General features: G+C 33.7%; 1 protein-coding gene across 1 annotated transcript in view; it reads right to left on the bottom strand.

Moving 5' to 3' along the window:
* DNAH8 (dynein axonemal heavy chain 8) overlaps positions 1-14,797 on the bottom strand; it is a 337,653-nt gene that overhangs the window by 302,897 nt on the left and 19,959 nt on the right. The window contains exons 8-11 of the mRNA XM_057555266.1: positions 9,066-9,242; positions 6,925-7,038; positions 3,178-3,285; positions 703-804 (exon numbers count right to left, since the gene is read on the bottom strand). Of these exons, the coding sequence (XP_057411249.1) occupies positions 703-804; positions 3,178-3,285; positions 6,925-7,038; positions 9,066-9,242 (501 nt within the window). The remainder of the gene's footprint in view (positions 1-702; positions 805-3,177; positions 3,286-6,924; positions 7,039-9,065; positions 9,243-14,797) is intronic.

Raw genomic sequence — 14,797 nt, 5'->3', positions numbered from 1 at the left:
GTTGCAAAAAACCCTAAAGAAAATTGTAGCAAAGTGAATTTAAGAATGTTTTTAAAAAGATAATTACACCATGACTAAGTTGAGTTTATCCTAGGGATATTAGAATAGTTTCATTTTAGAAAACCTAAGAATGTCATCTATAACATTAATAGATTGAGGAGAAAAATCTTGTAAGCTCCTCAAAAAATATGTGCTGAAAAATTTTTTTCATAACTTTTAATAATATCTCTTAGTATTAAAACTAGGAATAAAACTTCCTTGAATCTAATCAATGATGTATTAAAGCATCAAACTAAATGGGGAAATGTTAGAAGCATTTTCTTCCAAAAGAAGATCAGAATCAGATGCCAACTATCACCAGGTCTATTTAAGGATGCACGGCAATCCTAACCAATGCAAAAAGGCAAGAAAATGAAATTAACAGGGGCTGGAGTAAAAGATGGGGGCCAGAGCATATGAAGTGGCACATGAGAGGTGTCTGATACAGGCAGCCATGGACAAGATGAGGATTAAATTATGCCCTAACAGGAGCACTAAGCATAAAGGGAAGTAGATAATTTTAATGAAGTTCTTTTTATATGCTCATGCTACTCTGTACAATGTTTTTTCAAAGTTAACATGCTTTGTCAATGAAAAAAGTAAGCAAAATTGGGCCAGATGGTAAAAGCTTTACTTTATGAAAATAAAAATACTTATACAAACCTGAATTTTCTTTAGTACGACTGGTATTTCCTGATCCCATACATGGTTAGTTCCCCCATCAGTAATATATGCTTTACATGCTGTCACCATTTGATTTGTTACCTAAAATAAATATAAGTCCAAAATAACTATAGGTAGAGAAAGAAATAAAATTTAAGTTTTTTAAATCACAAGCATAAAAAGATGATAAATAGAAACCTTATGGAATGAATTAATTACAGAATATAAAAAACAAAGAAATATACATTCCAGGTAAAACAAAGAAAACCCAAAGTCACATTTACCTACTGTATTTAAGTCTACGTCACTGAGGCCATCAATTTCAAAGTCAACTATATTTTCTCTTTGTCTAGTTCTCCTCTAATTAGGTCTTGATCCAGTCCAACTGTGATTCTTCTCCATCCTTCAACATGCAAACTAAATATTAAGTTAACCACCTCTCACATCCCCCAAAATAAAGAAGGAAAAAAAAAAAAGCAAGACAGCCATTTAAATGGTCTGGAAGTTAAACCAAGATGGCAGGCTGACACACAGAAATTTTGGAGAATTCCTAAAATATGGAAAGCACACAGTACCAAATCTACAGAGAAAAAAAAAAGACTAGAGAAAGCCAGAACCCGGTTCTGGAGAAGGTTACTTGAAGGTAGAACAGTTATGGAAATTTTTCAAGATGGGAGACAATGTGAGGTAACCTTCAGTTGTAACCCTGAACACCGAATTTAGAGTAACTTGTACAGCAGGCAACAGTGACATATGCTGAAAGGAAAAAGGTATGAGTGTGGACCACAGTCTTCGAGAAGTGTGGCCTAGGTAGCTACTGCACCCCCAGGAGGACATATCAGAGAAAAAACTATCCCACTCCCCTCCCAACAGTAAGTTATGCTCCTTACTCACAAGAGACAGACAAAATAAACAGAACAGGGAGGCAAATCAGGAATCTCAAACACAAAGATGGGCAGACAACCAAGAATCACCAAGCAATTGAAGAAAACAAACATGGTAACAGAAGCATTAAATTCAACAAAGAGAGAAAATACAGAAAAGATATATGTAAAATCTTTTAAAATATCTTTTATTAACTAAGTTTATAAGAAAGATATGAGAGGATTTTTACATCATGAAAGAAAACAACTAAAGAACTCGGAAATTAACATTTTTTTTGATGCACCGACCAGCAATTGAGACATAAATGAACAGTCAATGAGTGAGCTGAAAGGTCAAAGGACAAAGATGGACCAAAAAAAAAAAAAAAAACAAGTTAAGGAACATGGATTTTAGATTCAAGGGGAGAGAATAAATTGAATAGGTGGATAAGAAATAATCAGAGGTAAACAGAAAAACTTCCCAGGAATGAAGAGAGAGGAAAGTCTTGGGAATGAAACAACCCAGCAAGTATAGAACAAGATAAATGTGAAAAGAACCACATCACTTTGAAATTTTAGGAGTTCAAGAATGAAGAAAAAATCCTAAAAGCTTCCTGGGAGAATAAAATAGGTTTCCCACAAAGGAAAAACAATCAGATTAGCATCAAATTTCTTATCAACAATTGTATATAGTATACAACAGTATGTTCACAGTTCCAGGAAAAAATTAAATTGAACTTAAGAATCTCACACTAACGTTTGAGTGCTAAGACAAAATGAAGTGATTTTCAGACATGCAGGAATTCAGCGGGTTCACCACAGAACTACTGAAGAATTTTTTTCAGCAAAAGAAATAATAAATCCAAGGCAGAGGAAGATGTGGAAATCAGAAAACAGAGTTGATCAAAAAAGCTAGCAATACTTAGATTTTAGTCTGATCACTTGTTGATTCATAACATTGAAAACACAGTAACAATAATACTGAACTAGAAATCTCAATGTGGAACATGTAGCAAGGAGGAAGACAAGTGACAGGGAAGAATCCTAAGGTTCTTGCCTTGCTTGGGCATAGACAATGATTAAATCTATTCTTTGACCTAAAAGAAAGTTGAAATGTGACTGTTATGTTCTGCTTGAATCATTTATAAGTAAATTCTACTCCTGTGTTTCTTGGATGATTTTTCCAATTATTTAAAATAATTAATCATATGGCACTAAATGGGAAGATTTTACATAAACCACCATGTGGGTGGGAGTAGCTAAAGAAGCATTATTTTTCCCTTGATCATTATGTAGCGTCCTTCTTTGTTTCTTGTAACAGTCTAGGCACAATTCTTAGCTCTTATGCAAAACTATTTGGAACAAATAAATTAGAAAATCATCAGTTACTTTTAAACAAAAACCTGGGGGTTTACCTCTGACAAACAAAAGGCCCCCCTTCAATTAAGTACAACTGACTCCAGGCATGCCTTTCTTTTCTTTTCCACGAAGTATGAAAATCCAGAACTCTGAGAGGCACCCAAAGTTCCCAATTCCCTTCCCTGGCTCAGACGGAAAGCATTGTTAACTTTTTCACAGGGTTACAATGTGATTTCTTCCCTTGGAAACTTACCTTGATAAACAGTGAGGTCATTCTCTCCGAAGTATTATAATACCTTGACACACTGTGAATCATTTTGATGGCATTTATCAAATTTTGTATTCCATGTGCCATGGAAACCTAAAATTGAAATATATTAAGCATACATTTATATTTTTAATAATCCATATCCTATAATATTCAAAACTCTAAACATACATAAAACAGTGTAACATTTTAATCTTAAAAGTCAAATTTTACTAAAAGCAATGTGGTATCCTTGACTGGATACTGAAACAGAGAAAGGACATGAGTTTTGACAAATGTACCAAGGTAATGCAAGATGTTAACAAGAGAAATTAGATGAAAAGAATTCTGTACTATCACTGCAACTTTTCTGTACATGTAAACTTAAAATTTTATTTAAAGATAAAATTTTGGAGGTGAAAGTGATTTTAAGTATTGATAGCTTAACTTGCTCTTTTTAAGGATGAAGAAACTGATATCTTAAAGGGTAAAGTGATTAATGTATGGCCAGAAAGCTAATTAGAAACAGAGATCAGACTAGAACTCACTTCCTCATTATTCAACTCAATTCACCTTTCAGCAAACCTACTAAGTACCACGAAGTTCTGAGAATATTGGGAGAATTCCAAATATAAGGAAACTATCCTGGAGGAGGTCAAGGCAGGGTGGAAGCGACACACACAAAGAAGTGAAACAAGTAGAACAGCCTAGAGCCATCAAGTAGAACAGCATAGAGCAAGCAGAGCAAGTGCATCCGAGATATCAAACTATTGCTAATGTATATTGAATGATTACTATGTGCCAGGCACAAGGTAAGAGCTTCACATATTATCTTAATTTATGTTGACAATGACCATTTTTTTAAATATTTACTTATTTATTTGGTTCCACTGGGTCTTAGTTGCAGCATGTGAACTCTTAGTTGCAGCATGCATGTGGGATCTAGTTCCCTGACCAGGCATCGAACCCCAGCCCCCTGCATTGGGAGCGTGGAGTCTTATCCACTGCACTACCAGGGAAGTCCCAACAATGACCATTTAAGGTAGGTTTGATTTCATCAGATCTAAAACATCACTGATTCTACTGAGGAAGGGAAAAAAATGCTCAAGATGGGGAGTCTAACTCCTACAAAAAACTAAGCCACCAAACTATGCATGAAATTAACAAGCCATGGAGAAAAAGACAGGAACAAAGCCTACCTGTCCCAATCCTGCTCCTTGGGGAGGGATAGAAAATAAAATATCCTGAGAATCTGTTCCACAAGCTGGTGCTCACTCACTGTAGTCTGAATTCACACCCATGGTACCAAAAACAAAACAAACATTAGTTCTTTCCTTCCCCCACAAGGAAAGAACTAATAATTTCAGATGGTGTCAAGTCACGTTCACAATGATTCATAAAATCTGACTGACTGTAAGTTGTGCTCTGAATACAGAGATGTTAAAATGTGAAAAAAAAAAGTCTTAGAATCTATAAAATAAAGTGTTAAGATTATTCCCATTTTGCAAATGAGAAAATACAGATGTAGAGAAGTTAAGTACCTTGTCCAAGGTCCTAGAGCTGTAGCATAACCACAGCTATGTGCCTGAGATTTTGAGATCCTGCTTTTAACCTTGATGTAAATCATAAATCACTATGGAAGAACAACAGAAGGTCAATGGCATTCCCACCCTCAAGGAGCTAGCCTTTTAATTGCTACGACAATTTAAAATATATAAAAAGATTTTTTAATAGTGGTGGAATAAATAAGCCAGGAAGAACAACTACTGATGAGTGTACTATATGTCCTAGGTATGAGGCGTAACCATGACATAATGAAATCAATTTTATGTGGCTTATGGAAATTAGTATCGTCACTTTGTAGTTAACCCTGTATGTCAGAATTCATATTGTATGTGTTATCTGTAGACCAAAAAGATTCTAATAAAAATATGTCTAGAAGGAGTCCCTTCCACCCTCAATAAGGCAACTCTACAAAGAATGAAAAAGGCTTGGGGACAGTATCAAATGGGCCCACCGGGGAAATGCCCTTCATCTGAATTTTAAACATCATTATTTATAATAGTAGCTCCTTGAGTGCACAGTTCTTATCTATACATAGTGTTTGGACATTTTATGCATAAAATATATTAGTTGATATGCCTACAGCACAATACCAAGATGATAAAATGAAACATGAAACACAAAATTCATAAAATTTTATCAACAAGAAATGGAAGCATGAGTCCTCTACACTTTTCCTGCTCAACTGACAGTTACAAACTAAACAGCAACTTCTGGTTTATTTTAAGGAGAATAAAGAAAATGAGAAAAAAAGAATTTTTGAAACTACAGAAATAGTTGGTATATGAGGGGGAAGAAATTATAAGACTTAATACTAACACTACTTCTCTAATTTCAAAAGAGAATGTTAGAAACATTCCTACATCAGAGAATGTAAAAAGTTCAGTGATAACAATAATAATAAAGTACATGCATCGCTAGAGGAATTGAACAAAGTTTTTTAAATTACTAGGATGAAAAGAACTAAAACCAAAACTAAAAGATTTGAAAATTATATGAATTTAAATAAGTCTTTTGAATCAAGAAGTTGAAATCAGTATACCTTAAAATTTATAGCTCTTGGTAACAGCAAAAAGCATTATATCTTTCTTCTAAGTTTACTTTTTATAGTGAAAAGCTTTAAATATATTTTAAAAGTACAGAGATGTTATAATATTCATATACATTCTCTTTTTTGCATGTTTATTTATACAATTTTTAAAGGATATGTATTATTTATTATGTTGAGGTACATTTCTTCTATACTCAATTTATTGAGAGCTTTTACCATGAAAGGATGTTGTATTTTGTCAAATGCTTTTTCTGCATCTATTGAAATAATCATATGATTTTTATCTTTCATTCTATTAATGTGGTGTATCACATTTATCCATTTGCATATGTTGAACCATCTTTGCATCCCAGGAATAAATCCCCCTTGATCTTAGTGTGTGATCCTTTTAATGTGCCGTGGAATTTGGTCTGCCACTGTTTTGTTGAGAATTTCTGCGTCTATATTCATCAGGAATATTGACCTGTAATTTTATTTTCTTGAGGTGTTTTTATCTGGCTTTGGTATCAGCGTAATGCTAGTTGGGCACTTTCTCTTGCTCACTCTTGGGTCACTCACTCTAGGGGAAGCGAGTTGTCCTGTGCAAAGGTCCATGTGGTGTGCAATAGAAGTGGACCCTCCCCAGTCAGCCTCCCCTTCAGAAGAGACCACATCCCAAGACAGCAGCTTGACTGCAGCCTCATGAGAGACCCTGAAGCAGAGGTACTCAGCTACGCCGTCCCTGAATTCCTGACCTACAAAAACTGTGATATAATAAATGCCTACTGTTTTAAGCCACTCGGTTCTGGGGTAATTTGTTATGAAGCAATGAATAACTAATATATTTGTCTTGCTCAATTCACAAATGAGGTCATAGTTATGATAATGCTATATATTTAAATGTAGGTTAAAATAATAAATATAGTTTATAATTCATTACAGATATATAATAGGAAAAGATATCTTTTAAATAACTTTTCTGCAATATGTTTTTCCCAATACACACATATTAAATTGATTTTATGCACTAATTTTTATTTTATATATTTTTTTAACATCTTTATTGCAGTATAATTGCTTTACAATGGTGTGTTAGTTTCTGCTTTATAACAAAGTGTATGCGTTAATCTTTTAAACTACACTTTAAAAAGAATACTTACGAGGTCATAGTTATAGAGAGGCTGACATACTTTTTCTAGAGTGTACAAATATCTGACATTATCTTTTGACTCATTTGCTGTATCTGTGATTCTTGCATCCAAATCACGCCAATTCTAAGAAAAGAAAGTATAAGAGTCCTATGAAACATCCAAATATATCACTGTGCTAAGGTTTCATCATGAAATTCAAGCTGTCTTCCCTAATCATACATATACTGAAAGAGTAGATACTTAAATGTGATTGATATATCTTTTTCTTAGATTATTTAAGACTTAAAGTTATTATAAAAACCTTAAGTGACTTACTAAAACTGAAGACTCATTCTGTTTGTAATTAACATTCTGTCTGTTGGCTTAAACCAGACCTGCTTCTACCTGGAGTGACTTTTCTAGGTTAGAAAAGTGACATTACATTATTCTGGGTCTTCAGGAAAGAAAATATTCCCATCAGCAAAGTGTACTTTTCATATCCAGCAATAATGTGCAGAGATGCTCAGGGACCATGGCGGTTTGCCTCATCCACCATATATAACAATTGATTAATAGCCATAGTAATAAAGGACTACTAGAATCAGAACAAAACAATATCTGAAACTTTCTGAATGAGGGAAAGATATAAACAAACAATTCACAGGAGAATAAATGCAAATAGCAAATAAACTTTAAAAGATGCTCAACTTCATTATTAATAAGGAAAAGGCAAAATACAACAAGCCATTTTCCACATGTTGGACAGGCAAACAAAAATTTTTAACTGATAATAAGTATTAACAAAGTTGTGGAGTATACACCCTAGGGAAATACTTGCTTGTAGGCACGCAGAGGCTTTAACTGTAGTAATGTTTGTGAACACATAGAAAAGGAACAATTTTCCTCAAAAAGTTAAACACAGAGTTACCATTTGAGCCAGAAATTCCACTCCCAGGTATATACAAGAAAAATGACAACATATGTCCACACAAGAACTTGTACAAGAATGTTCACAGCAGCATTATTCATAATAGCCAAAAAGTAGAGATAATGCAGATATCCATAAACTGATAAACAAAATGTGGTGTTATCTACAAAATGGAATATTATTCAGCTGTGAAAAGGAATAATTACTGATACATACTACAACATGGATAAACCTTGAAAACATTATGCCAAGTGAAAGAAACCAGTAGCAAAAGACCACATATTATATGATTCCATTTATATGAAATGTCCAAAACAAGCAACTCTATAGAGATAAAAAGTGGATTGGTGGTTACTTAGGGCTAGAATGAGGGGAAGGAGACAGATGGAGATGGGAGGTGATAGCTAAAGAGTACAGGGTTTCTTTTTGAGGTGATAAAATGTTCTAAAATTGATTGTGGTGATGGTTGCACAACTCTGTGAATGTACTAAAAACCACTGAATTTTGCTCCTTAAATGGCAGAAATGAGTAATATGTGAATTATATCTCAAGATTGTTGAAAAAAGGAAAGGAAACAATTTGTCTAAAAACAAGAAAACGATTAAATAAAACCTGATGCATTAACATTATGGAAAACGAAATAGCCTGATCTGATAGGTATAACTCTCCAAGATATGCTGTTGGGGGGACCAGGGAGTTAAAGAAAAATAGAGTATGATTCCATGTAATTTTAAAAATTTAGAAACACAAAACAAATATATATATATATATATATATATATTTTTTTTTTTTTTTTTTTTTTTTTTTTTTTAAGGAAGAAACAGAAAAGGACCTGGAGAGAATCAAGCTCAACTGGTAATAAATATGACCTCTAGGAAAGGAGATGGAATAGTGGGGATGAGATGTAAGATAGAGGACATTTTTGCTTTTGACTTTCTATATAGTTCTCTAATTCAATAAGCCTCTATTGATTTATAATTTCAAAAACAATTTAAAAATAAATAGCAATCACCCTATAGTAGTACTGTCAAAATTGGTGTGTGAAATATTGAGAAATAAATTTTCATTTCTATACTCCCTTTTCCTCTTCTGGAAGTAACGATGGTACCTGAGAAAGCCTTACTCAAAGTTTTAACACTTCTAAATACATGATGCGAAGTATATGATGCAAAGAAGCAGTTCAAGAAGGGTAATTTTCCAGTTGGTTGTTCTGAAGTAAACTTTAAAATACAAGGTCTTTTACCTTTAAGAGTTTAGAGTGTGCAACATTAAGCACATTTATAACAGCTTTACAACTTGGCCCTTTAATCTGTTCAATGATATAATTGAATTTGGCTGACATGAGTTTCCAGTGTTCCAATTCAGTGAGAGGACCTGAGTCATCAGCTTCTTTTCTCATCTGCTCACTCTCAATAAGTACCTGCAATCAGAAAAGTTCACAGAGTATAGAAACGTTACTTTCTTCTTTTAGAACCTCATTATTTGCACCTTTTCAAAGAAAGTTAAAAGTACAAATAACATTCAACACTGAATAGTATTAAGAACTCTCAGCAAACTAAGACTAGAAGAGAATTTCTTTACCATGATAATTAGTACCTGCCAAAAGTCTGCAGCAAACATCATACTTTTTTTTATAGGTATATTATAATTTTTTAAACATCTTTATGGGAGTATAAATGCTTTACAATGGTGTGTTAGTTTCTGCTGTATAACAAAGTGAATCAGCTATACATATACGTATATCCCCATATCTCCTCCCTCTTGTGTCTCCCTCCCACCCTCCCTATCTCACCCCTCTAGGTGGTCACAAAGCACCGAGCTGATCTCCCTGTGCTATGTGGCTGCTTCCCACTAGCTATTTTACATTTGGTAGTGTATATATACATGCCACTCTCTCACTTCGTCCCAGCTTACCCTGCCCCCTCCCCGTGTCCTCAAGTCCATTCACTATGTCAGCGCCTTTATTCCTGTCCTGACCTTAGGTTCTTCAGAACCTTTTTTCTTTTTTAGATTCCACATATATGTGCTAGCATACGGTATTTGTTTTTCTCTTTCTGACTTACTTCACTCTGTATGACAGACTCTAGGTCCATCCACCTCACTACAAATAACTCAGTTTCCTTTCTTTTTATGGCTGAGTAATATTCCATTGTATATATGTGCCACATCTTCTTTATCCATTCATCTGTCGATGGAAACTTAGGTTGCTTCCATGTCCTGGTTATTGTAAACAGAGCTACAATGAACATTGTGGTACATGACTCTTTTTGAATTATGGTTTTCTCAGGGTATACGCCCAGTAGTGGGATTGCTGGGTCGTATGGTAGTTCTATTTTTAGTTTTTTTAAGGAACTTCCATACTGTTCTCCATAGTGGCTGTATCAATTTACATTCCCACCAACAGTGCAAGAGGGTTCCCTTTTCTCCACACCCTCTCCAGCATTTATTGTTTGTAGATTTTTTGATGATGGCCATCTGACTGGTGTGAGGTGATACCTCATTGGAGTTTTGATTTGCATTTCTCTAATGATTAGTGATGTTGAGCATCCTTTCATGTGTGTGTTGGCAATCTGTATATCTTCTTTGGAGAAATGTCTATTTAGGTCTTTTGCCCATTTTTGGATTGAGTTGTTTGTTTTTTTGATATTGAGCTGCATGAGCTGCTTGTAAATTTTGGAGATTAATCCTTTGTCAGTTGCTTCATTTGCAAATATTTTCTCCCATTCTGAGGATTGTCTTTTCATCTTGTTTATGGTTTCCTTTGCTGTGCAAAAGCTTTTAAGTTTCATTAGGTCCATTTGCTTATTTTTGTTTTTATTTCCATTTCTCTAGGAGATGGGTCAAAAAGGATTTTGCTGTGATTTAAAACATCATACTTAAAAATGAAATTTTAGAAAATGCCACTTTAAAACCCAAGACAATACAATTTTGTCACTATCACCACCCACTTCTATTCAACCTGGTCATGGAGATCATAGAACAAGATAAGGAAAGTAAACAAAAGGTATAAGAATTGGAAACAAAAAAACAATGGCATTATCACCGAGGGAATGGTTGGCCACATTTTAAAAATTCAAGAATATCTAAAGACAAACTTTTACAATTAATAAAAGTGAATAATTCAGTAAGGTTTTGGGCTGTATGTATAAATATCAGTAGCATTTCTTTACAAGCCATCTAGCAATCTGAAAATGTAATTTCTAAAATGATTGTATTTGCTATAACAAATAATAACAATTAAGATATCTAGAGATTAACAAAAAATGTGCAAGACCTTTTTGGAGAAAATTAGAAAACTTACTTTCAGCACACAAAAGAAGACCTAAATCAGTGGAGAAATATACCACGTTCATGGATGGAAAAATTCAACAATATAAAGATGGAAATTTTCTCTAAATTAATGAAATGAAATTTATTTCATTCAATGAAATTTCCAATCAAAATCTCAACAAGGTTTTCTTTTCATGATACTTGACAAACTAGTCTTAAAATTAATTTGGAAGAACAATCAACCAGAAATAATCAATGCAATTTTGAAGAAAAATAATGAAAGGGACTTGCCATACCAAACGTTAATTTAGTAAAAAGCAACATAAATTAAAGCAGTATGGTATGAGTGCAAAAAACAAATAAGTAGACAGGTGGGATAGATAAAGGGGTCTAGAAACTTGATAGATATTACAAATTTGCTGGTAAAGAATGGACTACTAAATACACTTCTGAGACAATTGGCTAACCATATCGAAAAAGACAAAATTAGATTCCTACCTCACATTATACACACACAAAAATAATTCCAGATAGATTAAAAACCTAAATGTTAAGAACAAAATGGTAAAACATTTAAAGAAAATATAGGAGATGGGGGTAAAACTATAAAGAAAAGCATGGAACTGAACATCATAATTGCCAAGAAAATGGTTACCACTAGGGAGAAGAAAAGGGAGTTAAAATTGGGAAGAAAAATGCATGGAGATTGCAAGGTGCTGGTAATGCTCTATTTCTTGTGCGAAAGTTACACAGGTGTTAATTTTACAATAATTTGTTTATTTTATTTTTATTCATTTGTTGTTCATTTCTGTATATTTCAGTATTTAAAATAAATAAATAATTTGGGAGAATATCTTCACAACACTGAAGTAGGAAAGTGTTTCCAAAATACAAAAAGCACAAAGCTTCTAGTCACTGGAGGTAGCTGAACTGAGGCTGGATTACCATTTTAAACTAACATATTTACATTAAAATGTAAAACTTCCACATGACTAAAGACACCCATACCAAATGAAAATGCAGGACACAATGGGGACCAACAAAAGATTAACAGCCGGAAAATATTATTCAAACTCCAACAATTCAGTTAAGATATCATCAAGCAATCTGAAAGAAAACTAGCTAAAGGATATGAACAGGCAATTCAACAAGGAGGAAATCTAAATAGCCATTAAACGTGCACAGCCTCAACAGTGTTCAGGGTAATGCAAAATAAATCAAGATACCATTTCACATCCAACATACTGGCATCCATTAAAAATCCAACAGTCCCAAGTGTAACGAAAGATATGAAGACATGGGAACTCCCATTTACTTCTGTAAAAAAATATAAGTTAATATAACCACTATTTGGAGGGCTTTGTAGTACCCAATAAAAAATCCATACTACTTCTCTCAGCCGTTCCCTGGGAAACTCTTGAACATGTGCAAACGAGACCGGAATAAAGATATTCACTGAAGATGTATTATTATTGTTTGTAACAGGAAAAAAAGTAGAAACAACTGCTTTCTGAGGGAATAGGTGAGTTCTCTACCTCCTTAAACAGAGGATACTAGACATAATTTGAATGTCTCCTAAATGTCTGGAAATCTACAGAATAAACGGATTCTTTCATAGAGGAATACCAGACAATAGTTAAGTGAATGAATTAAATTTACTTGTACCAACATGGATGAAAGAGAATGTTAAATAAGAAAAAAAAAACTGTAAAAGGATACCATTTATGTAAAGATTTTAAACACAAATATATATTCTGTATTTTCATATATATAATTTATTTATATATAATATAAAGCTTATAAATATGCAAATGCAATAAAAGTATAAAACTTTCAGGGGAATGGAGGAGACAATAACATCAGAATGGTGGTAATATACAGGGAGGGAGAGGAAAGGGTTGGAGGATTTATTGAAAATAAGAGATCTGAAGCAAAAATAGCAAATGGTTAGTATCTTTTTAATCTCAGTGGTACTTACAGGGGTGTTTCTTATTTTCTGTACCTTTTTTATGCTTATAACTTTTCATAACTACAATCGTGATGGAATTAAGAATACAAACGAGGCAAAATACACAGTTGATTTTTCAAACCTATGAAGCTTCTCTCTTTAATCCATGAAATGCTTTTAATTTTAACCATGGTTTATGGAACTCTTTCCTAATCTTATTATAAGTTTCTCCACCTCCTTAAATAGAGGATACTAGACATAATTTAAACTTTTCTTAGTGGCTGAAAGTCTATATAATTTGAATCACTGAATTAAAGAATGAAAATGGACCTTAAAATTAACTAAATCAAGCAATACTTTTGATGTTTAATTCCTGCTATAACATTATTCATAGATGATAATCCAACCGCAAATCAGATACTTTCAGGGATACAAAACATTCCATTTTCGGTGGGGGGAGGAATTCTGTGAGAAAGTGATCCTAATAAAATCTCCCTCCTTATAACCATCACACTCTGCTCTTAATTCTGCCTGTTAGGGCCATTACAGTACAAGTTTAAGTCCACATGAAATACCATCAAATATTTGAAGACATCACGTCACTCCTAGGTCCCCTTCTTTTCCCAGGTCAAATATGTCCATGTACTTCCTTTGAATGACATTGTTCACATCCTTGGCCAAGTTTTCTTTGAAATGCCCGTTTCTTAATAATTTATAGACGTTCTTTACATATTATGGATACTAACTCTGTTACATATGCTGATAATATTTTCTCCCAGAAGGTCAATTATCTTCTAATGTTGCTTACAGTGATTTCTACCATATGGATCTTACTTTAATTTTTTTATATAGTCACATATGTCAGGTTTTTCTTTCATGGCTTCTGGGTTTTGTATCTTAATAAGATATTAATATAGTTCTACATTATGTTCTGATTCAAGTATATTTTTTGTTCTATTTTTCACATTACTTTTTTAAGGCTGGATTCGTTCACTCAACATGTTTTTGAGATTCATCCGTTGTTGTTGCATGTATCTCTTTTTTTAGTTTTAGCTTTCATATTTATGTCTATGATCCATCTTGAATTAATTTTTGTGTATGACAAGAGGTCAAGGTTTATTTTAGATGTAATTTTTTTAAAGAAGTCTCCCATTTCTTGCACTGATTCTGCTTAACTGGAGACCATTTGCTACAATTGCCCAACATGATTTTCCTTTTTTTTTTTTTTTTTTTTTTTTTTTAGCTGCGCGGCTTACAGGATTGCGGGATCTTAGTTCCTAGTTCCCCAACCAAGGATTGAACCCGTGCCCTCAGGAGTGAAAGCGCAGAGTCCTAATCACTGGACCACCAGGGAATTCCCCCCAACTTTTCTTATTTCAAGTTGCCTAATCTTCTTATGTTAAGCTATTTCTTTTGCTTGCTCATTTTTATAAAAGAAGATCTATTTTGATTGATCATGATAATTGGAGGAGATCTCCTCAGCCACTGTGTAGGACACAGCTTGAATTCCACAATGGCTTACAACTCCCTCTTCCTATGCCTACTGGCATAGTAGGCAGCTGCAGGAGTCCTTGGTGGACAATTACTTCGAGTACCTAGTGACACCTGGGAGCAAATTTTGTGGCCAGCACTCCAGGCCTTGATGGAGTTTCCAAAGTCCTCCAATTTTTCCACTCCAACTACACCTCCCTCCTTCTAACAGTTCTAAGAGAGGTAAAATCGGAAATGCTTTTCTCTAACTCTTGCTTGCTCAAGAT

The sequence above is a fragment of the Balaenoptera acutorostrata genome, chromosome 10, assembly GCF_949987535.1.
Source record: "Balaenoptera acutorostrata chromosome 10, mBalAcu1.1, whole genome shotgun sequence".
Classification (NCBI taxonomy): Eukaryota; Metazoa; Chordata; class Mammalia; order Artiodactyla; family Balaenopteridae; genus Balaenoptera; species Balaenoptera acutorostrata.
This window is presented reverse-complemented; position numbering and strand designations above follow the sequence as displayed.